Below are 26,096 nucleotides of genomic sequence, written 5' to 3' on the forward strand. Positions count from 1 at the left end.
CTACATTCTGTTATCCTCCTTTTGCTTTTGTTTATATTCATCTTGTATCCTTGTTTCAAGACTCTGTCCCTTCTGTTCAACAGCTCTTCCAAGTCCTTTGCTGTCTCTGACAGAATTACAATGTCATTGGGGAACCTCAAAGTGTGTATTTCTTTTCCCTAGGCCATAATTCCTACTCCAATTTTTTTCTTTTGTTCCTTTACTGCTTGTTCAGTATACATATTGAATAACGTAACATTAGGGCAGGCTACAACCCTGTCCCACTCTCTTCTCAATCACTGCTTCCCTTTCATGTCCATCAACTGTTATAACTGCCATCTGGTTTCTGTGCAAATTGTAAATAGCCTTTAATTCCCTGTATTTTACACCTGCCACCCTTAGTTCCAGTCAACATTCTCAAAAGTTTTCTCTAAGTCTACAAATGCTGTAAACATGTGGTCAACATTGTCAAAAGTTTTCTCTAAGTCTTCAAATGCTGTAAATGTAGGGTTGCCTTTCCTTAACCTATCATCTGTGAGTGGTCATAGGGTCAGTACTGCTCGCATATTCCCTCATTTCTCCAGAATCCAAACTGATCTTCACCGAGGTTAGCTTGTACCAGCTTTTCATTCTTCTGTAAACAATTTGTGTTAGCATTTTGCAGCCATGAGTTATTAAATTTCACACCTGTCAGCACCTGCTTTCTTTGGAATTAGGATTATTATATCCTTCTAGAAGTCTGAGGGTATTTCACCTGTCTCATACCTCTTGCTCACCAGATGGAAGAGATTTGTCATGGCTGACTTTCCCAAGGCTATCAGTAGCTCTAACAGAATGTTGTCTACTCCTGGGGCCTCGTTTCGATGTAAGTCTTTCAGTGCTTTGTCCAATTCTTCATACAGTATGATATCTCCATTCTCATATTCCTCTACATCCTCTTCCATTTCCATAATATTGCACTCAAGTACATCTCCCTTGTATAGACTGTTTATATACTCCTCCCACATTGCTGCTTTCCCATCTTTGCTTAGAACTGGGTTTCCATCTGAGCTCTTGGTATTCATACAGGTGGTCCTCTTTTCTCCAAAGGTCTCTTTAATTTTCCTGTAGGCAGTATCTAGCTTACCCCTAGTGAGATATGCCTCTATATCCTTACATTTGGCCTCTAGCCATCCCTGCTTAGCCTTTTTGCACTTCCTGTTATTTTCATTTTTTAGACATAGACCCCCATGAACCATGGACCTTGCAGTTGGTGGGGAGGCTTGCGTGCCTCAGCGATACAGATGGCCATACCACAGGTGCAACCGCAACGGAGGGGCGTCTGTTGAGAGGCCAGACAAACGTGTGGTTCCTGAAGAGGGGCAGCAGCCTTTTCATTACTTGCAGGGGCAACAGTCTGGATGATTGACTGATCTGGCCTTGTAACACTAACCAAAATGGCTTTGCTGTGCTGGTAGTGCAAACGGCTGAAAGCAAGGGGAAACTAAAGCCATAATTTTTTGCGAGGGCATGCAGCTTTACTGTATGGTTAAATGATGATGGCGTCCTCTTGGGTAAAATATTCCGGAGGTAAAATAGTCTCCCACTCGGATCTCCGGGTGAGTACTACTCAAGAGGACGTCGATATCAGGAGAAAGAAAACTGGCGTTCTGTGGATCGGAGCCTGGAATGTCAGATCCCTTAATCGGGCAGGTAGGTTAGAAAATATAAAAATGGAAATGGATAGGTTAAAGTTAGATATAGTGGAAATTAGTGAAGTTCGGTGGCAGGAGGGACAAGACTTTTGGCCAGGTGAATACGGGGTTATAAATACAAAATCAAATAGGGGTAATGCAGGAGTAGGTTTAATAATGGCTACCACAAACAGCACGGTGAACGCATTATTGTGGCCAAGATAGACACGAAGCCCATGCCTACTGCAGTAGTACAAGTCTTTATGCCAACTAGCTCTGCACATGATGAAGAAATTGAAGAAATGTATGATGAAATAAAAGAAATTATTCAGATAGTGAAGGGAGACGAAAATTTAATAGTCATGGGTGACTGGAATTCAGTAGTAGGAAAAGGGAGAGGAGGAATCGTAGTAGGTGAATATGGATTGGGGATAAGAAATGAAAGAGGATGCCGCCTGGTGCAATTTTGCACAGAGCACAACTTAATCATAGCTAACACTCGGTTAAAGAATCATAAAAGAAGGTTGTATACATGGAAGAAGCCTGGAGATACTGACAGGTTTCAGATAGATTATATAATGGCAAGACAGAGATTTAGGAACCAGGTTTTAAATTGTAAGACATTTCCAGGGGCAGATGTGGACTCTGACCACAATCTATTGATTATGAACTGTAGATTGAAACTGAAGAAACTGAAAAAGTGTGAGAATTTAAGGAGATGGGACCTGGATAAACTGACTAAACCAGAGGTTGTACAGAGTTTCAGGGAGAGCATAGGGGAACAATTGACAGGAATGGGGGAAACAAATACAGTAGAAGAAGGATGGGTAGCTCTGAAGGATGAAGTAGTGAAGGCGGCAGAGGATCAAGTAGGTAAAAAGACAAGGGCTAGTAGAAATCCTTGGGTAACGAAAGAAATATTGAATTTAATTGATGAAACGAGAAAATAAAAAAATGCAGTAAATGAAGCAGCCAAAAAAGAATACAAACGTCTAAGAAATGAGATTGACAGGAAGTGCAAAATGGCTAAGCAGGGATGGCTAGAGGACAAATGTAATGATGTAGAGGCTTACCTCTCCAGGGGTAAGATAGATACTGCCTACAGGAAAATTAAGGAGACCTTAGGAGAAAAGAGAGCCACTTGTATGAATATCAAGAGCTCAGATGGAAACCCAAGTCTAAGCAAAGAAGGGAAAGCAGAAAGGTGGAAGGAGTATATAGAGGGTCTATACAAGGGCGCTGTACTTGAGAACAATAATATGGAAATTGAAGAGAATGTGGATGAAGATGAAATGGGAGATGCGATACTGCGTCAAGAGTTTGACAGAGCACTGAAAGACCTGAGTCAAAACAAGGCCCCGGGAGTAGACAACATTCCATTGGAACTACTGATGGCCTTGGGAGAGGAAGTCCTGCCAAAGCTCTACCATCTGGTGAGCAAGAGATATGAGACAGGTGAAATACCCTCAGACTTCAAGAAGAATATAATAATTTCAATCCCAAAGAAAGCAGGTGTTGACACATGTGAACATTACTGAACTATCAGTTTAATAAGTTACTGCTTAAAAATACTAAAGTGAATTCTTTACAGACGAATGGAAAAACTGGTAGAAGCCGACCTCGGGGAAGATCAGTTTGGATTCCGCAGAAATGTTGGAACACGTGAGGCAATACTGACCCTACGACTTATCTTAGAAAATACATTAATGAAAAGCAAACCTACGTTTCTAGCATTTGTAGACTTGGAGAAAGCCTTTGACATTGTTGACTGGAATACTCTGTTTCAATACCTAGAGATGTCTTAAGATTTAAAATATAGTTCCCTAAATCTCTGTCTAACCATTATATAAACAATCTGAAACCTTCCAGTGTCTCCAGGTTTCTTCCACGTATACAACCTCCTCTCATGATTTTTATACAAGGTGTTAACTATGATTAAATTATGCTCTGTGCAAAATTCTACCAGGCGACTTCCTCTTTCATTCCTTTCTCCAAGTCCAGATTCACCAACTACTTTTCCTTCTCTACCTTTTCTTCCTTTTCCTACTGTCGAATTTCAGTCCCCCATGACTATTAAATTTTTAGCTCCCTTAACTGTGTGAATAATTTCTTTTATCTCATCATACATTTCCTCAATCTCCTCCTCACCTGCGGAACTAGTTTGCATATAAACTTGTATTATTGTGGTGGGTGTGGGCTTCATGTCTATCTTAGCTACAACAATTTGTTTTCTATGCTGTTCATAGTAACTTATCCACATTCCTAGTTTTTTACTCATTATTACCCCTATTTGATTTTGTATTTATAGCCTTGTATTTGCCTGACCAAAAGTCCTGTTGCTCCTGCCACCAAACTTCACAATTCCGACTATATCTAACTTTAACCTATCCACTTCCCTTTTTAAGTTTTCTAACCTACCTGCCCGATTAAGGGAGATGACATTCCATGTTCCTATCCGAAGAGTGCCAGTTTCGTTTCTCCTGATAACGACATCTTCCTGAGTAATCTCCACCTGAAGATCTGAATTTGGGACTGTTTTACCTCCAAAATATTTTATGCAAGAGATACCATATTTGTATAACCATAAGTAGAGATGCATGCCCTCGGGAAAAATTACGACTGTAGTTTCCCCTTGCTTTCAGCCATTCACAGTACCAGCGCAGCAATGCCGTTTTGGTTTATGGGGCCCCACCACACATCGCTTGTGAAGTTCATCTGCTTATCCGAAACATATTTGAATACGATTGATTTATCAGCTGATCATTTCCAAATGCATGGCCGGCACAAACACCTGATCTCACTCCATGTCATTTTTGGTTGTGGAGCTACCTAAGGGACAGGGTTTACTAGGGGAACATTCACACATGCTGATCTGAAGCGCAGCATACCAAGAGAGGTAGCCAGCATACCTACGGACATGTTTCATTCTGCTGTGTGGAATGCAATCCTGTGCTTTCAGTACAAAAGGCCGCTGCCCCTCTTTGTTTACATATGATCTCTTGAAACACACTTGAAGAGAGCTAGAGATAGCTTGCTTGACTCTCGTTTTGATCTGAAACTCCTTTGAGAGATCCCCCAGAGGTTCTACCCATGAATGTCTGCATGTTAATCTCCTTTCTGTTGGCATCCACTCTGAAAAGTAAAATTGTGCTTCCCTGTTGACTAATTGGTGGGTTAATACAAGATCTTTGTTGACAGTCGGCCACTGGTGGCTGAGTGGTTCTAGGTGCTTCAGTCTACGGTTGCAGGTTCGAATCCTGCCTTGGGCATGGATGTGTGTGATGTCCTTAGGTTAGTTAGGTTGAAGTAGTTCTAAGTTCTAGGGGTCTGATGACCTGAAATGTTAAGTCCCATAGTGCTCAGAGCCACTTGAATTACTCTTTGTTGACGCAGTTAACCAGTACTCTTTTCGGACTGCAGATCTGCTCTGCACATGACCTCCTTTTTCTGAAGTTATTTATTTCCTGAAGCTGATAAATCTATATTATTATTGTTGTTATTTTTAATTTTTTTGTTTTCAATTTTGGCTTCCTATTGCTCAGGTAAATAACTACTTCCAATTTAACTTTCAGTTCTTTCAATAAGTCTTCTTTCAGTCAGAGTACTGTTTTTTCTCTCATCTTCTGACCACTTTGCTACACTTTCTAATTTTTTTATGTACAGGCAAAATCTAAAACCTTCTTTTGAAAGATGTCTCTGATCAGAATTTCACCTTATTCACTCTTCATCTCTTTTACATCAACCCTGATTTCTTGAAATGACTCACGCAAGGTAGATTTGTTCCCATGGATAAGTTCACAAATTCTCTTGCATATCATATTTTCATTCATCTGAACTGGATGGCCATGAAATAGCATGCCCCTTTTCCACATCATTGTACCAGGTGTAAACTTTCCCTATTAACATGTTATAACATGGAAAGTAATTACTGTATGGGGATCAGACTTGGTAGCATTAATGTGAATGACATGGGAAAGATAAATAATGCAGAATCAGTTCAATTGCAATACTTATAATGTGCTGCTACTGTATTTCATACCATTATACTAGTACCATTACTGCTGCAAACGGGCTAAAATGGTGTCCATCAGTATCCAGAAGATTCTGAAAGCACAGGATTGCATTCTACACAGCAGAATGAATCATGTCCGTAGGTATGCTGGCTACCTCTCTTGGTATGCTGCGCTTCAGATCAGCACGTGTGAATGTTCCCCTAGTAAACCCTGTCCCTTAGGTAGCTCCACAACCAAAAATGACATGGAGTGAGATCAGGTGTTTGTGCCGGCCATGCATTTGGAAATGATCAGCTGATAATTCAATCGTATTCAAATATGTTTCGGAGAAGCAGATGAACTTCACAAGCAATGTGTGGTGGGGGCCCATCTTGCATGAAAACTGTTGAATTCAGTGCATCTGTCTCCTGTAGGGCAGGTATGACATGCTGGCAAAGCATATTGCAGTAATGCTGGCCAGTCACACTGCACGTCTTTGGAACTTGAGTGCCAATCTGTTCAAAAAAGAATGGGCCAGTGATGAACATAGCTGTGGAGCCATACCATACAGTGACGTGCTCACCATACAAATGGGCTTCATGCACAGTGACTGGAGGTGAAGATCCCCACACTCAGAAATTCTATGTTTGCCTCACCTGTCAGAGAAAATGAGCTTCATCTGTCCACAGGATGGTCCAGGGCCAGCCTTGTGAACTTCGGCCCTTACGAGAAAGTCTAGAGTGAAGTCAACATGATGTTGTGCATCCCGTGTTGCAAGATGCTGTATGGTATGTTTCTTGTACGGATACCATTTGAGAATGGTTTGAAGTGCCTTCGTACAGTGGACCACGGGTTGTTCAGCTGTCATGACGCAGCACACACACTGCCCGACAATCAGGAATTGCATGCAGTGTTGTTTGTCATAGCAACAGCGATTTCATCAACCACCTGTGGTGCAACCATTTGTTGGCCTCTTCCTGGAGCAATGCCCAGTTCTCCAGTTGATTCGAGCTTCTTCATCATCCTCTGCACAACATGTGGAGATAGAGGACCCTTTCAGCCGGCGATATTCTCGAAGTGCAGTTGCAGCATTACTATTGTTTTGATAATAGAGCTTCACCAGTAATGCCGTGCTCCTTTTGTCCAAACTCATGTTGACACGTCAACAAGTGCACTGCAACTGGTCATGCGTGTGAGTCTATGAATCACGATGATTGATCATGGCACCTGGCAGCCGTAGTTGGAACTGGACAGTGGCACTGTGACTCATGGAAATCTTGCTTCCCATATTCTGGACATTAATGCTACCAAGTTTGGTACTCATACTTACAGTAATTAGTTTGCATATATAACATGTTAAATAGTGGAAGTTTAATTATAACCACCCAGTATATATTGTCCAGTTTTCTTGTTGAGCCCTTCATTGCACCTATTCCTGTACTTACCCTTGTATTTTGCTGGTCCCATTATTTTCCTGAAGGTTTTCCTCTCTCTCTCTTTTCCACATTTTCTATTTCCCTTGTCTTAGTCAAATCGAAACATTTGGCTGTGTATGAACATTCTTGTTTTATTGCTGTAATGGAGTGTTGTAACACTGGTTGAGAGGAGATAGATCTCTTATTGTACACGTCTTTGATCAACTGCAATGCCAGTTCCATTTTCCTTCCTGAATTTATTAGCCTCATCATCACGACGATTCTTCTGTATTGCTTCACCAAGATATTTAAATTTATTGAATCTTTCAATTTTTCTGTAATCTGTGTCCATGAAATTTATATTTGTTGTGTATTCTGTTTTTATGTAGGATATTGTATGCCCTGCTTTTCCTACAGTTCTTTTCAAAATGTTGATTTGTCTTGTGCTATCCAGACAACATTGTAAGATTGTTGTCAGAGTTCTCTTCTTCTTCTTCTTCTTCATCTTCATCTTCTTATTATTTTTATTATCAGTATTATTGGTATATGCTTCTTTATGTTACAATACCTTAATAACATACCAGACTGTTGTGCTATCATTTGATTTTTTTCCCATACTGTTAGCTGGAACCTGGACTACCGCTGCCTTCACCAAATGCTCTCAAAAAGAAAATTCTGATCAAAAACAAGAAGCTAAATCCTGATGTGGAAAAGCAGGAGTTGGAACTGTTCTGGCAGGGACAGTTTGTCATTGAAGAAGATGAGGAAGAAGAGGAAGAAGACACGTCTGCCATCAGTGAAGCTAATCTGGTACATAAATAATCCAGACAGTTCTATTATTTAATATAAGACTCATGTACCATGAAATTTTCATGCGAACAGCTCGATGTCGGTAACTTTGTACCACAATATTTCAGTACTGAGATTTCCGACCATCTTCAGGTGTATTCTGGTGAAAGTACACTAAGCTCCCAGTGTAGCAAAACAGCTTAAATCACTTAATAAAAGGCAAGGCCTCCAGTCCTGAATGTATATCAGGCAGGTTCCTCTCAGAGTATGCTGATACAATAGCTCCATATTTAGCAATTGTATACAAGCAGTTCCTCATTGAAAGATCTGTACCTAAAGACTGGAAAGTTGCACAAGTCACACCAATACCCAAGAAGGGAAATAGGAGTAATCAGATGAATTACAGACCCATATCACTAACATTGATTTGCAGTAGGATTTTGGAGCTGACATTTTGTTGAACAGTATGAGTTATCTTGAGGGGAATAAAAACTATTTATTGACAAACAGCCATTATGGTTTCAGAAAGTATTGTTCTTGTTAAACACAGTTAGCTCTTTATTCTCATAAATGAATGAGTGCTATTGACAGGGAATATAAATTTGATTCCATATTTTTAGATTTCCAGAAGGCTTTTGACACCTTATCTTTCAAGTGACTCTAATCAAATTGCATGCCAATGGGCTATGATCTCAGTTTTGTGTCTGGACTGAAGATTTCCTGTCAGAAGGTCACATTTCATTGTAACTGTCAGAAAGTAGTTGAGTAGAACAGAAGTATCATCTGATGTTCCCCAAGTTAGTGTTATAGGTCCTCTGCTGTTCCTGTTTTACATAAATGACTTGAGAGATAATCTGAGTAGCACTCTTTGATTGTTTATAGATGATGCTGTCATTAACCATCAGGTGATCAAAACAAATTGCAAAACTATTTAGACAAGATATCTGTATGGTGCAAAAAGTAGCAGTTGATTCTAAATAATGAAAATTGAGAAGTCATCCTCATGAGCACCAAAAGGAACCGACTAAATTTCAACTACACGATGAATCACACAAATCTAAAGGCTGTAAATTCAAGTAACTGCTTTGGGACTACAGTTACAAATAACTTAAGTTGGAATGATCACATAGATAATGTTGTGGGGGAAAGCCAACCAAAGGCAATATTTTGTTGGCAGAACACTGAGAAAATGCAACAAGTGTACTAAAGAGACTGTCTGCACTACAATTGTCCGCCCTCTTCTGGAGTATTGCTGTGCGGTGTGGGAACTACATCAGATAGGATTGATGGGTGTCATCAAAAAGGTTCACAGAAGGGCAGCTCGTTTTGTACTGCTGTGAAACAGGGGACAGAGCGCAATGAATATGTTGTGTGAATTGGGGTAGCAGTCATTAAAACAAAGTCATTTTTTATTTTGGCAGGATCTTCTCATGAAATTTTGGTCAGCAACTTTCTCCTGAGAGTGTGCAAGTATTTTGTTGGGAACCACCTACATAGGGAGAAATGATCATCATAATGAAATAAGAGAAATCAGAGGTCACATTGAAAGATTTAAACATTTGTTTTTCCTGTGCGCTGTTAGAGAGTGGAACGGTTGAGAAGCAGCTTGAAGGTGGTTTGATGAACTCTCTGCCAGGCACTAAATTGTTAATTGCAGATAATCATGTAGATATAGGTGTAAGACGCTACCAGCAGATACTTAGTTTCTCAAATTTTGCACACACATTACTTGAGTGCATGTACTTCTGCTGTAAATCTGTGCATTGCTTCAAGTGCCCTCTGCATCATATCAATTCTCTTCACATGATAAAGTCACAGAACAACATCAGCTACTGAAAGCACAAAGTTTTACAATGACAAGATTTCAAGCTGGAAACTCTATATCACCATTGGTAAGTTCCTCAGACAGTCATATTTCTACTGATTCCTTAATTATGGAATTCCAGAAGTTTCAAGTATGGATCAAAATTTTCATTTCATTGTAATTCTTCAAATGACCAGTGAAATATAGCATTCGGCAATAACAGACTTGCTTGTGCGGAGGAGATGAGTACACCATTGCTGCTCTACTGTGTGCTCCTAAACAGTATGCATGTGTGCTCCTAAACAGTATGCATGTGTTGTCCTCTACAAGACCTGCTGTGATCACACAGAATCCTTAAGTCCCCACCAAGTGCAGTTCTGGGTCACTTTTCGTGAGTGCCAAAAGCACCAAGATTTTAGATGGAAGATGAAGGACCACCTTAAAGTTAGTTCTCTGCCAATTTTTGTAAAAACATATGCAATATACTGTAGGTAAAATGTTGTCTCAAATGCCACACCCTCTTCCTTGTTCTGCCATCTGTACACCTGTAGTGCTCTCTTTACCTTATGAGATGAATATCCATTTTCAATGGACACAGTTTGGAGGTGTTCCAACTCTACCTGAAGGTTATAAGTATCTGAGATGATATGGGATTAGTGAATTGAGATATTTGAGAATGCTCATTGCTATTGCAGTATGGTGGCAACTGGTGGACTTTATATACAGGTTTGTGTTAGGGGTGTGGATACACCAAATGACCAAATGTGCCATTTCTTTTATATCACACTAAGACACCTATGAATGACAAACAACTTTCCAGAGTGAATTTTCATTCTACAGCAGACTGCGCATTGATTTGAAATTGCATGGTAGATTAAAACTATGTAAAGGGCTGGGACTTTAACTTGGAAACTATGAAAAGGCCCCAAGTTCGAGTCCCAATCTGACACACAGTTTTAATTGGCAGACAACCTTCTTTCTCCATCTCCATATTAATGAATTAATATTTTGAAGGATCTCTCAGAGACTGCATAAACCATAAGACCTAACTATAAATGTGTCATCAAAATGTAACATAACAGTACTTTTGATTTTAAAACTGCTAATAGCGCATTCTGGAGCACCAGCAGGATAGACCTCTCCTCCAAGGCAGCAAATCTACTACTGATGAGCACTGTATTTATAATGGTATTTGTTGAATTACAATGAAACAAAAATAATGTCTCATACTTAGAATTTTTGGAATGCCATCATTAAAGAATCATGGAAATGTGACTGTGTGGGTCAGTGGTTTCCAGTTGGATGCCTCATGTATTACTGATGCTGGAAAACTTAGTGCTCTGCAAAGCTGATGTCATTCTCCAATTTTAATTAAATTAAGGTAATCAATGTGATATTGATAAACTAAGCTTCTACAACAAAGGGCACTCAGAGAGCTTTACAGCAGAAGCACATTAGCTTAACTAACACTAGCGCAGCAACATCCAAGTACACCACACGTGCACAGGTGGGGTCTTAAACAGGGAACCTCAGAGTATTTTCATCGGTACAAACAGGAAGACCTGTGTGGGATCTGTACTAAATTGGACTAACGGGGGATATTGAACGTATACAGAGAATGGCAGCACGAATTATCACAGGTTTGTTTGGCCCACAGGAAAGTTATACAGGATGCTGAAGAAACTGAAATTGCAGATTCTTGAAGATATAAACTATCCCCAGAAAGTTTATTAATGAAGTTTAATGGACAGGCTTGAAATGATGACTGTAGGAATACACTGCAGCTCCATATGTGTTGCTCACATTGGAATAGCGAGGACTAGATTAGAATCCATTCCGCATATGCAAATTGAGCAGGAAGAAACCCTACTAACTGCTACAATGGAACATATGCTCTGTCATGAAGTTCATGGTGGTTTTTCAGGTTGTAGATATAGATGAAGATGGCCAGTAGACTAAGCTATGAAACATCACACTAGCAAATTGCTGACATACGATAGTTCCACGACATTTCATGGTACAATATACAGGGTAAGTCAGGAGGAAAGGTACCTTCTTTGAGGGGTCATAATATTAGTGATTCTGAACAAAAAATTTCATATGGACATATGCCCTATTTCGAATGGTTCCGAGATAGAACACATTTAATATCACTTATGTATGTTTTTCTTGAATAACTTGAAAACCACACCCTCCAGTGAAAACGTGTCTCAGTGCAAAATTAAACTATATTAAATTTCTTACAAAAAGTCATATTCATTCTTTTCTCTAGAACTAATGGTTTGTGCGAAGAGAATGCGAGAATGTTGAGAGACTCACTCGATTTGCATGCGCTGCAGTTTACGTAGTTCTTGTAGGGCAATTTGAGGTCCCACATCAAACTGATCATCTCTACTTACTACCTCAATATGCTACCTCAAATTGGCCTACAAAAATTACATTAAGCTACACCCTGTATATGCTTGCATCTCATATAAGATTCTTTCTTACCTTCATATTCATGCAATAAAATCAGTGGACAAAAGCAGGTGTCACACACATTTAAGTGGATATTTGAGAAAAGTGAATAATTTCTTACATGGTGTCATTATTAATGGCAATAAAAGGAAGGCATTTTTGATAAGTCATCATGTGCTTGGTATAATTGTTATATAATTGGTTGTCATAAAGTTTTAATTATCACAAAAAATGATGTTTTTAATTTGTTTACAAAGCTTTTTTAACCACCTGTTAATGTATTACCTGTTAGCTTTCATCTCAGGCTCTTTGGCCATTGTTTCTTTAATGATTTCTCTGACATTTCAACATCTCGAGGGTCTTGCGTTCTCAAAGATTCACCCTGCATTGGTGGTGGTAGACTGGACTGGACTTGTAGCCATGGGTGGGGGTTGTATGCACTCTTTGCACTAACATCTACAGTAAGCATTTCTCTGGTCAGTACCATTGTAGCTTCTACATTGTTACTTGCAATGGTCATTCATTGCAGTGCAGGAATCCAGAATCAGTTTATCTTGAGGCTTGCTACATGTTAAAATTATTATGTTTGTGAACTTTAATGGCTTCCTTGAACAAACAGACATGGTAGTTCTTCTCCACAGCAAGCTCCTATGTGTTTCAGAATTTTATTGATCTCAAGAATAAATTTCTTTTATTTTTGTCAATGTTCACAAAGTATTTGGTCCTTAGACTACCATACCGGTTTCTGTCAGCAATGACCATCTTCAGATCTGTTTTATAACATGCCCTAATATAATAAAGCCATAGTGGCGTCATCAGAAAATAAGCTTATCATCATCGTTGTGTATATCTTGTGACAATGCTACTATATATTTACTATATTAGGACATGTTATAAAATAGATCTGAAGTTAGTCATTGCCGAATGAAACCAGTACTCTAAGGACCACATGTTTTAAGATCATTGACGGAAATAAAAGAAGTTTATTCTACAACTCCTAGATCTCTGTTTTAATCAATGTCCATGTCGCAGCTTGTGTACGTTGTCCACCTCACATAGTATGTGCATCATCACAACTGATTTCTCCACCTGTCCGAGTCTGCAATACCATCCACATTTGATGATCCTGATATTGATGAATCGTTAGGTTTCATGAGACTTCATAAAGAGCTGGTGCCATGCTCTCTCCTGGCTGTTTGTGGGGGCCATACCAGTGACATGGAGAGTTTTGTAGTTTATAGCAGGCGTACAGATCTGCCAAGCACATTTTGACATCTTTTTGCTTCACATGTAACTATAACAAGCCTTGATTTTGATTGACACTACTTCTAAATGATCATAGGATGTTCCCGGGTATGATGCTACACAGGAGAATGGAGACATCCCCAGCCCCGTGAAGTATCCACCATCAACAAATAAGATTCATCCATGGCTCTCATCCATGGTGAACTACACTCAACCAGTCAAATTCCAGGGATTTTATGTTGCTGAGGGTAAGAGATTAAATTTATTGCATAACATTAACATTTATCTTTTCTCTGAATACTACAGTCAAAATAATCATCATCAGCAGCAATATCAAGTGTGAAATCATCAAATCATCTCTGGTTTGTTCACACTCAGTATTTAACTCTGTCTATCTTTTCTTTGGCTAACAAATCTTACTTCTTCCTTGTTTTGAGTTATAGTTCTGAGGAGACTTTGGTGTACTTCTTTCTTTCATTCAGTCTTGCAGTCTGGCCTCAGGAACCGGAGACGGTTGTGGGCTTGTGTGTGTGTGTGTGTGTGTGTGTGTGTGTGTGTGTGTGTGTGTGTGTGTGTGTGTGTGTGTGTGGTGAGGGGGGGAGGGGGCGTGTGTGCGCGTCTGCATGCGTACGTGTCGGCATCTCAACATCTCCACTTTATGGTGAGCAGCATATCCTTTTCATTACCTTTCTGGCATTCTTGTTATTTGCTACTTCCATAAGTTTGTGTACTTGACTATTTATTTCTTGAATAAATATGTTTAATTGCTTTCTTATGTTTTAATTTCTCTCCCTGTGAAGCAGTGTGAGACCACTTGTCACTTTCATGATCTTCATCTCTGTGCTTTCTATCCTGTTGATCTGCCGTTTAGTAAGTGTCCAACATTAACGTCCGCACAACAATTTTTGTAGTGTCATTACTTTATATAGTTTAGATAATTTATTTCTTCTGCTAATTTTAAAATGATGTTTGACTGTACCACATAGCTACTGGAGTTTCTGCAGTTTTCTAGACAAATCATCATTCGTTGTGTAAGTCAAGTTTGTTAACTTGCTCTGTTATTTCACTATTAATGACTGTTTTGGGCCTAAATGGTTCACATCCTCCAAATGCCATTACTTTTATTTTTACAAAACTATTCAAAGTCAGTCTCCATATCACTTTTCTTTATTTCAACAAATAAAGAAAAGTGATCTGAAGACTGCATTTGGTCAGTTTGTATAAGTAACAATTGGAGACAAACTGTCGTAGTCAGTTGCTTCTTCTTCTGGCAGAATGGTTGAAAGGGAAGGAAGAGGGCCGAGTGAAAAGGACTGGTGATATTTAGGAAAAGGGCTAGAGTTTGGAAAAATCACCCACAACCCTGGGTCAGGGGAGACACCAGACAGAATGAGAAAGAAAGACTGATCACTGGGGCTGCACAGGTGAGATTTGAAAACCTTAAATCTTAAAGGTGGAAGATAGGGTAATATGCAAGACATAGATTACTGCTAAAACATTATGCATAAATTAATGAGAGCAAAAAGCTATGAGTGTCATATGTGATAAATGTGGCAGGGGGACAACAAAAAATAGTATACTCTTTCCTATCTGCTGTTCTGCATGGATGTCAGAATCTCATCTGTTTGTGTGAGAATGTTGCACAAATGATGCAGCACATCCAACTTAAGTTGGGAAAGACTATCCCACTACTTGGGAGGCCACAATTTGGCCCCTTTCAAATACACCCCATTGGCTGTAAGAGGCAAGAATGTATCTGTGGCATGGTTGCCTGCTAGTTTCACATATTTGCACCACACTGAGTCTTTTTATTTATTGACAAAGAGATAGAGGGGCTGGCCAGTACTTACCTCAGCTCAGTACAGCCGCTAGATACACATAAAACAGAACTGAAAATTTACATTCCTAGCTTTCGGAACTTTGTTCCGTCATCAGGGAGGAGAGAGGGGAAAAAAGGGAAGAAGGGAAAGTGGATTCAGTTACTCACAATCCAGGTTATGAAGCAACAGGGAAAGGTAAACAGGGAGGGTAGCAAGGATGGAGGCATGGTTGTCAGAGGGAAGCCAAAGATATTCTACTGTAAGTACTGTGCCAGCTTCAAACCAAAGAGGATGCATACAGAAGTAAAGAGGTATATAGTATAAAGATAAACACAACTATGTAGGATGAAAAGATGCGTGAATGGCTAAAGAGGAAAGGGAAAGAGGAGAAGACTGAAGAGTGAATGGGAGTGAGGTTGTTTAACGTAGGTTCAGTCCAGGGGGATGGCGGGATGAAAGGATGTGTTGGAGTGCAAGTTCCCATCTCCGCAGTTCAGAGGGACTGGTGTTGGGTGGGAGAAGCCAAATGGCACATACGGTGTAGCAGGTTCCTAGGTCCCTAGAATTATGCTGGAGGGCATGCTCCGCTACTGGGTATTGGGTGTCTCCTAGGCGGACAGTTCGTCTGTGTCCGTTCATGCGCTCAGCCAGTTTGGTTGTTGTCATGCCGATGTAAAAGGCTATGCAGTGCAGGCATGTCAGTTGATAAATGACATGTGTAGTTTCACACGTAGCCCTGCCTTGAATTGTGTATGTTTTACCAGTAGCGGGGCTGGAGTAGGTGGTTGTGGGCAGATGCATGGGGCAGGTTTTGCAGCGGGGTCGGTTACAGGGGTAGGAACCGCTGGGTAGAGAAGGTAGTCTGGGAATATTGTAGGGTTTAACAAGGATGTTACGGAGGTTAGGGGGGCGATGAAAGGCAACTCTGGGTGGTGTGGGAAGAATTTTGTCAAGGGATGATCTCATTTCAGGGATTGACTTGAGAAAGTCATATCCCTGGCGGAGTAATTTGTTGATGTTTTCGAGGCCAGGATAATATTGGGTCACAAGGGGGATGCTTCTGTGTGGTCTGGGGGTAGGAACATTGTTGTTGGACGGGGAGGAATGTATTGCTCAGGAAATCTGTTTGTGGACAAGGTCTGCAGGATAGTTGCGGGAGAGGAAAGCACTGGTCAGGTTATTGGTGTAGTTGTTGAGGGATTCGTCACTGGAGCAGATACGTTTGCCACGAATACCTAGGCTGTAGGGACATCAAACGCTCCCTTCCCTAGGAACCTGCTACACCGTATGTGCCATTTGGCTTCTCCCACCCAACACCAGTCCCTCTGAACTGCGGAGATGGGAACTTGCACTCCAACACATCCTTTCATCCCGCCATCCCCCTGGACTGAACCTACGTTAAACAACCTCACTCCCATTCACTCTTCAGTCTTCTCCTCTTTCCCTTTCCTCTTTAGCCATTCACGCATCTTTTCATCCTACATAGTTGTGTTTATCTTTATACTATATACCTCTTTACTTCTGTATGCATCCTCTTTGGTTTGAAGCTGGCACAGTACTTACAGTAGAATATCTTTGGCTTCCCTCTGACAACCATGCCTCCATCCTTGCTACCCTCCCTGTTTACCTTTCCCTGTTGCTTCATAACCTGGATTGTGAGTAACTGAATCCACTTTCCCTTCTTCCCTTTTATCCCCTCTCTCCTCCCTGATGAAGGAACAAAGTTCCGAAAGCTAGGAATGTAAATTTTCAGTTCTGTTTTATGTGTATCTAGCGGCTGTACTGAGCTGAGGTAAGTACTGGCCAGCCCCTCTATCTCTTTGTCAGTATTTGTTTCACATCTTATATGAGATTTTCCATTAATCTTTTTATTTATTTATTTACACGTCAGGTTCCGTAGGACCAAACTGAGGAGCAAATCTCCAAGGTCATGGAATGTGTCAGTACATGAAATTACAACGTAAAAGTAATAACAAATAAAAATAAAATGTTTATGATCCCGAAAAAGTCAATCCGTAATTTTAAGTTAACACAGTCAACAATACAACAAGAATCAGCTTAATTTTTACAGAAACTCCTCGACAGAATAGGAGGAGTGATCCATGAGGAAACTCTTCAGTTTTTATTTGAAAGGGCGTGGATCACTGCTAAGAGTTTTGAATTCGAGTGGTAGCTTATTGAAAATGGATGCAGCAGTGTACTGCAAACCTTTCTGCACAGGAGTTAAGGAAGTCCGATTAAAATGCAGGTTTGATTTCTGCCAAGTATTAACTGAATGAAAGCTGCTTATTCTTGGGAATAAGCTAATATTGTTAACAAGAAATGACAGTATGGAATACATATATTGAGAGGCCAGTGTCAAAATGCCCAGACTTGTGAAAAGGGGTTGACAAGAGGTTAGTGAACTTACACCACTTATTGCCCAAACCACCCATTTCTGGGACAAAAATATCTTTTTGGAATGGAAAGATTTACCCCAAAATATAATACCATACAACATAAGTGAATGAAAATAAACAAAGTAGACTAATTTTCATGTCAAACGATCACTCACTTCAGATACCATACGACATAAGCGAATGAAAATAAGCAAAGTAGACTAATGTGCTGCTCACTATGCTTCCCACCCCTCCCACAGTGGTATTCCACCGTCCACTGAATCTACACCGTATACTTGTCGATCCTTATACAACCCCTGCTCCAACCCCTTACCTCATGGCTCATACCCCTGTAATAGACCTAAATGTAAGACCTGTCCCTTATGTCCTCCCACCACCACCTATTCTGGTCCGGTCACTAACATCACTTATCCCATCAAAGGTAGGGCTACCTGTGAAACCACTCAGGTGAACTGCAGGCTAAGCTGCAACCACTACCCTGCATTCTATGTAGGCATGATGACCAACAAGCTATCTGTCCACACCAATGGCGACAGTCAAACTGTGGCCAAGAAACAAATGGGACATCCTGTTTCTGAACATGCTGGCAAAAATGATATCCTTCATTTCAATGACTGCTTCCCAGCCTGTGCCGTGTGAATCCTTCCAACTATCACCATATTTTCTGAATTGTGCAGGTGGGAACTTTCCCTGCAATACTTCCTATGTTCCCGTAACCCTCATGGCCTCAACCTTTGTTAGTCCCTGTTCTCACCCATCCAGCCCCTTCCCTGTTCCCATTCCAACACTACACAGCTGTCATTCTACCATCACATCCAGTCTTTTTATTTATCTTCTTTTCCACTACTTCCCCCCCTCCCCCCCCCCCCTCTCCCCTACCCTTCATCTAACCAGCAGCACTTCCCTGTTTGCCACCCCCACCATACTGTGCCTCCCTCTCCCTGCTCCAGCCTCCTCCTTACCCCACACAGTCACCACTCACATCGTGCACTGGTGCCGCTGCTCACATTGGTTTCAGTTGCCTGAGACTGCAGTCGTGTGTGTGTGTGTGTGTGTGTGTGTGTGTGTGTGTGTGTGTGTGTTGTTGATAAAGGCCTTAATGGCCGAAATCTTTAATTGTGAGAGTCTTGCCTATGTGTTGCCTATCTATGACTCAGCATCTCTGCTATATTATGAGCACCAATTTTTCTTCTCACGGCTGAAGAGGCAGTTCTTGGTGGCGGAGCTGTGATGTTATGGCAGTGGAAGGTTTTTGGAGAGGCAGGAAGATGTATGACCTTCAGCACAAGAATGGAATGTGAGGTTGACAGTAGATTTTTCTCGAAACCGTTACGTCAACCTTAGGTACCGCCTTCATCCTGATTACATGAAACATAATTCAACAGGCATTAATGTTTTACCGAAGCTATACTCCCTAAAAAGAATAATCACACCTTTACAATGTTACAAACTTCCAGCCAACCGGTTGTTTGCAATCTGTTGGCTGGAAGTTTGTAACATTGTAATTAATTATGGTTGCTGAGTACAGCCAAGTTCAAAACATTAATCGCTCCTTTAGTAACAGTGCAGCAGTTTTGATATGGTATGGCTTACATGTACTGTGCCTGCAATTAGAAAGATTCCAGCATCACTTTCGGGTTTATATGTGATCCATAACACACCAAGTCAACTATTGTTGTTCATGATGTTATTGCTACTACCAAAAAGATCGCATTTTGGTTCACAGTTACTCAATAATTCACTACATTAACAACCATTGTCCATGATGATAGTATTGGTTATTCACAGAATCACATCTTTGTCAGAAATGAACACAATAATACACCACACCAACAACCGTTGTCCATGATGATGTTATTGGAAAAGGAAAAAAATCATTGTCACTCTTTTGTAGCTCCAAGAAGTCTTTCCTTCTCCAGTGAAGTTCTGTTATTCTAAGACCACTAACAAGACTTCCATCTGAAGTTCCTCGTATCCTTCAGAGCACTATGTTCACTACCATTGTGATTTCATCCACCAAGTATGCACAATATTTCCAAAATGAAGTTGCTTGTGTTCACTTGAATGGATTTATATTATCTCACTAAGGATCCATATAGAGTCACTAGTGCTTAGTCACATAATCAGTGTCTTGTACATTGTCTCCAGTTTAATGTTCACTTATGAACCTTTAAAAAAAAAAAAGCACTACATCTTCATGCCACAAGTGGCCCATCGGGACCATCCGACTGCCGTGTCATCCTCAGATGAGGATGCGGATAGGAGGGGCAGGTTGTCAACACACCCCTCTTCTGGTCGTTATGATGGTTTTCTTTGACCGGAGCCACTACTATTCAGTCAAGTAGCTCCTAAGTTGGCATCGCGAGGTCGAGTGCACTTCGAAAAATGGTAAGAGTGTATGGTGGGCCGGATGGTCATCCATCCAAGTGCCGGCCACGTCTGACAGTGCTTAACTTTGGAGATCTGACGGGAACCGGTGTATCCACTGCGGCAAGGCCGTTGCCTCCTCATGAATCTTTGTTCTTCATTAATTCATTATATTCAATGAACTGTACCCATACCGACTCAAGACTGCTCACCTTCACACTACTTCTCTCCACCCTTAAAAAATAGGAGCTTTAATGTATTCAATATAATTACTAACTATCAAGAAAAAGCTTGAGCAATCTCAGTCTGTACCTTATTTGTTTCTAACCAAATCATCAGAGTACCTAACTATCTAGTTTGAAGCATGACTCGACAGCAAATCAATTTATTTTAGTGTCAACTAACAATTACTGTTAACAATAACATGAAAACTGAAAAATTCAAAGTAAACTTCTCTATCACTAGCTAATTCTTTGGCCTCATATGCATGACAAGACTAGTACTCATTAAATGCATGCTACCAGTAATAACTTACTACTAAATAAATTTCATCGAAAAATCACATGTCCATTGACACAATCAAAAAACCTTTCCATCCTTAATTTTGAATAATTATCTTATTACTGATACCCAACATTTCACACTGATGTTTACATCAGAGTCCCCCTTTGTTTTGTGTCTTGTTTGAGCAATTGCTACTCATGATGTTGGTGGGGGAACATCTCCTTTACTTTCCCTGACCCTACATACTGTAATACATATGCACCAGGGTTTGGTAATTTGCTAATTACATATGGCCCTGTATACAGTCTTTGCCACTTTTTGTTCATCTTCTTTAGTAATGAAGACTGGGGTACATCCTCAATAAAACTTTGTTTCCGATCTTGTATTCAGACACTCTCTTTAAGTTCTTGTCAAAGTTCATTTTCCTTTTCCTTGCCGTTTCAGTAGTGTTCACTATCTCATCTCGCAGTTTTGACTGCAATTCTTGCTCTTCTTCAGCATGTTTCGGCAAACCGTTTACCCACTCATTCTCGTCTACCTTATTGAACATTAATTCAGCCGGTGTAAATTCTGTTGACATGTGTAGTAAGTTGTTTACAGTACTCTCGAATACATGCAAATAATCAACCCAACTGTTTTTCCAATGCCCATATTATTGCCAGTGCTTCTGTCTTAGTGGTGGTATAAGCTCTTTCACAGTTGCTTAAGGTCCTACTAGCAAATGCTATTGTACGGAATGTTGTGTGACCTTCAATTTTCCTGACTTGGAATAGGCATGCGCCCAAACTAATATTCGATGTATTTGTCATTAATCCAAATTCCACATTCATGTCAGGATGATACAGTAATTGTGCATTTACCAAAGATTCTTTGAGTTTCTCAAAGTCTCTCTGACATTCTCTGGTCCATTGCCAGTGTGCATTTTTCCTCAGTAAATTCAATAAATGTTCTGAATCCAAGAATTGGTCAGATACAAATTTGCGGAAAAATTCCATAAAACTTTTCGACAGTCCCTTTGTACATGGCATTGGGAAATTCTTTATTGCACTGATCTTCTTCACGTGTGGTAAAATACTCTTTTCATCAATTAAATTTTCTAAAAATTTAATCCAATTCAAACCAAAGTGATATTTGTGCAAGTCAGCTGTGATTCCTGATTCTTCAAATTTTGTGAGACATCTTTCCAAAGTTTTGATATGATTACCCCATGTCATCGACGAACTAAGTTAGGTTGCTTCTAAGTTCAGGTCCCAGGGTATAATCTAAAGCTGCAATAAAGACTCCTGCACTTACGTTGAGTCCGAAGTGCAAAAGTTTAAATTGATAACTTAGTACAGCATAAATGAATGCAGTGTACTTCCTCGAGCTTTCATGCAGTTTTATTTGCCAGTTCAAGCCCCACAAGTCATTGAATTAATTCGCCAATATTCTCTGGATGTGTTTGCATTGGTATTGTTATAGTATTGATTACAGGTCCATCCAGTACAAGATAAACTTTTCCTCCTGATTTGGGAACTACCAAAAGAGGGCTACAATATGAACTTGTGGAAGATTCAATCATATCCCAATTTAACATTGTTTGTATCTCTTGATCTACAGCTGCTCATAGCCTCCACTGGACAGGGTAATAACTTTGGCAATATGTCTTGTGTGGTTTGATGTCTATTTTACATACATAGCCACTTACATGCTAGGTCCTTCATTAAATACATTGATAAATCTAGACAATAATCTGTTAAGTTGATCTGTCTGTTCAGAACTCAGCTGGAGCGATTTGTTAATTTTTTGTTGTAAATGATTTAATAACTCATTTACATTTGTTCCTTTTTTCTCTTCTAGGCACATGCTCGATTCATAGCTTCTTACCAGCTGTATGCAAGCTCCCTCACAATGCTTACCATATACATTTTCTGTCTGCAAAAGTACCTCAACATCTTGTGCTTCATTCTCCATTCTCAAAATACCACATGTAAAATCTATGTTTGTGTGTGTTTCCCTAAAAAAAATCCAGCCCTAGGGTGCAGTCCACAATTAATTGTTCAGCAGTTAGAAATGTGCCCTTATAGGCTCCATTCCCCAAATAAACAATTGTAAGTAGTTTCCTCCTAACGAGCTTGTTCTTGGATACAAAAGCACCTATGAGTTTGCAATTATTAACTGGATATACTGGAAACTTTGCTTCCTGGCTCAATTTGTCAAACAAACTGGCTGAAATCACCTTTGCTGTTGCACCTGTGTCCTGAATGATATTTACTTCATTATTTTCAATTCTGCCCTTAACTGCTGATACCAGAGACAGCCTTTCCTCAACTTTACACCTTGTCTGCTCTGAGAGTAATTCATCTCTTAATAAATGGCCATCATCGTATTGTAGCATAGCCAAGTTACTATCACTGCCCCTCCAATTCTTTTGGACCCTAACACTGCAGCTGGTGCAGGTCTTTAGGCATTTCCCTGATTTGTGTTGGTATTCCTGTTTATATCTTTGTGCACTTCTGTTATTACAGGCATGTTCTGACGCCAGTCTGTCACATTCGCAATCAATGGTACATTCATACTTGGTTCTTGTACGTTTACTTGGTTATTGTTCCAGGTTTGATTTCCACTGTTGTGTCTTACATAACCCGGGTGATATCTCCTGTCAGGTCTTCCGTTTCTACCTCGGATCTGCCTATAATTTGGCCCATAACCATATTGTCTTTGGTTATTTCCATTCATAATCATCTGTGGTTGTGCTCGCACCTCATTTGCTGTTGCAGACTGCTAGCTGATCATTTGTCTAAAACCATTGACATTTTTGCATGTCATTTGTCCATTATACTCTGCACGCTTTTAGTTATCCTCTTGGTTTATGACATATGTGTCTAATGTTGTCAAAAATTCTTCAGTGTCACGTTCCAGTATTGTCTTGAACTTTTCTCTGATGGCGGTGGATAATTTTGATTTTAATATCTGGATGATATCATCTTTGCTCATCAGATTATCCCAGTATTTGCTTTGTTCAGATATTTTTCGAAATATTTACACAATCCTCCAGATGTCATTGTAAATGGTTCTGGGTTTAGTACTTCTTTCTTTAGCCTCTCTTTTGCACCCCGTGACCAATACTTCAACAGGAATGCTTGCTCAAACTCTTCATACGTAGTGCACGTTTTTATGGCTTCATGAACCCACATTTTGATTTCCCAGCTCATATAACCCGCTACATGCTGCATCTTTCAGTACTCTCTCCAAAATCTTGGTAACAAGTCAGTAAAACTCCTTATGAACACCACCAGATGTATTGTCTTCTTTTCTGGACAAAATGTTTGTAACTGATCGTATTTTAGTAGCTTTTCTTCACTACATGTACTCTCTTTGTCATATGTTGCAGTTTGTCCAAAATTATGTGCTTGTTTTCTGAAGACTTCTTGAATGTAAGCAGATCTGTTGTTACTTTTCTAGGCAGGTGGTGACATTTTCCCAAGGATTATTCGATACATCTTCGTGCCTGTTATTCATAGATGACGCTTGACTCAACTCCTTCAACTCATCTGATTTGTGTGATAAGTCCCTTTTCGCACTATAAAGCTCTTCTGAAAATTTGTTTTGTATTGCTTTCATTCCTTTAGTTACTATTCCTTCGATCTGAGGGATGTTGATAGTACCAGAATTTATTCCTTCCTCTATTTTCTTCTCAATTACAGTGCTTACTGAAACTTCTTTGTCTTGTATCCACTGGTCTAATTTTGGTTCATAAGCAGCATGTTCCTCGTTGATTTTGTGTGCAATGAATTTATCACACCCTGAAGCAATTGCAGTTACTACTGTTGACATATTATGTAATTTTTCGTCTACTGATTGTTGTTTTTCAGTGACATCATTCATTTATTTTGTCGTCTGTTGTATATCTTCATTCTCAAGTAGCTGTTCTTGCTTCTGTTTCACTTCAGCAACAGTTTTGTTCAAGTCTTGAACTTCCTTGGTAATTGTTTCATCCTTTATAGATAAAGATTGCATTTGTGTGACAAGATCTTCTTGTTGAGTCTTTAAAATTTGAACTTCATTTGGTACAGTCTTTAATTCTTCCTTTATTTGTTTCTTCATATTCTTCATCTGTGAAGATATCTCTTTTTGAGTTCTCTTTTATTAACTTCTTCCATGTTCTTCATACCTTGCACCATTAATTTTTGAAAATCTTTAAGCATTCGGGCAATAGTGTCTTCTACTGACCTCATTGCTACATTTCCTGTTTCACGTGAAGTGCCCACTTCACTCAGAAGTCTGTCCACAATTGTCGTATCCAACTGATCCGATCTTGCAGGTCTTGCATCACCAAGTTCAACTACCACATTCTGCATCGATTCCATCTCAAAATATTCTAAATTCTTTTGTTGTTCCATTTTGTAGTGTCTATGGGTTTTAACTATTACACATGCACACAAAAATTGAAAAGTGTACACCCTATATTTGCACGAAAGCACTAGACACCTTAGGTAAACTTTAGACACACGAAATGCAGTAATCTCTAACACCCAAATTACTCACTCTCACAATATGTTAGTAGAAATTTACAGTAATCTCAAATAAATAAATACTATTCTACTTCAAACTACTAGGAAATTATTATCCTTAACCAATGAAAGTCTGCAGTTCTACTAATTCTGTCAGTTTGAGATTGTTATAATGAGGCACAGAAAGAGAATCACCAAAGTTGTTTCTTGATCTTGCCTTTCGATGAGAAGTTATGCTGGCAGGGCTCCACATTCACAGGATATCATCTCTCTCCAGCAGGAAATATTGGTAGGGGAGGACATGAAACAAATCACACATCTACCGTATTTACTCGAATCTAAGCCGCACTCGAATCTAAGCTGCACCTGAAAAATGAGACCCGAAATAAAGGAAAAAAAAAAAAAAATCCGAATCTAAGCCGCACCTGAAATTTGAGACTCGAAATTCAAGGGGAGAGAAAAGTTTTAGGCCACACCTCCAAATCGAAACAAAGTTGGTCCATTGTAATATGAGACACAATTTAGTTCGAATGAATGACGATACACCTACGGTAGTTTGGTTCGAGTCGTAAGCTTAACAGTTAAGCTTTACCAGGTAGCCATTGCTATGCATCAGGCGCTCCGTTCGTATTTATAAGCGTACCCTTCCTTTTTCACGTGTTTCATCTGGTTTGAATCGATTGCTTATTTTGCTTTGATCTGATAAGTGCCGTTTTCTTTGTAATAGGTGTTTACATCACTCTAAGCTGAAAATGCATTACTGTACTGTGTCATGCATTGTTTGTCGCATTCTGATAGTGTGTGTTTACGGCCTGTCGCCGCTCATGGTATGGCTTGCTTTTGTGCACGTTAAAGCCACTTACAATTAAGAAAAAAAAGAGAGGAATCATCTCATTAGCGAAACAATGGCAAGAGACTGCTATTTGTTGTTACTTACACTGCTGCCTTCTTTGATAATGATCAACAAGAACCAAATAATAGACCGCGTATGATAGAACATGTTCTGAACGAGAGTTAGGTGAAAATTTTTCTCCGTTTGAAAATCTTTGTGGCCGCTTCTTTAGTACATCAAATTCTACACAGAAATTAGAGTAATCTTAGATTTAAAAATCTAGCCAGTTGCCGTGCTTCATTTCTGACTGTATCACTACTAAAGTGC

At 39.8% G+C, this 26,096-nt stretch overlaps 1 protein-coding gene across 1 annotated transcript in view; it reads left to right on the forward strand.

Moving 5' to 3' along the window:
* Positions 1-26,096, forward strand: part of LOC124804976 (1-phosphatidylinositol 4,5-bisphosphate phosphodiesterase-like) — a 543,720-nt gene that overhangs the window by 305,758 nt on the left and 211,866 nt on the right. The window contains exons 12-13 of the mRNA XM_047265367.1: positions 7,684-7,869; positions 13,452-13,602. Of these exons, the coding sequence (XP_047121323.1) occupies positions 7,684-7,869; positions 13,452-13,602 (337 nt within the window). The remainder of the gene's footprint in view (positions 1-7,683; positions 7,870-13,451; positions 13,603-26,096) is intronic.

The sequence above is a fragment of the Schistocerca piceifrons genome, chromosome 7 (assembly GCF_021461385.2).
Source record: "Schistocerca piceifrons isolate TAMUIC-IGC-003096 chromosome 7, iqSchPice1.1, whole genome shotgun sequence".
NCBI classification, from domain to species: Eukaryota; Metazoa; Arthropoda; class Insecta; order Orthoptera; family Acrididae; genus Schistocerca; species Schistocerca piceifrons.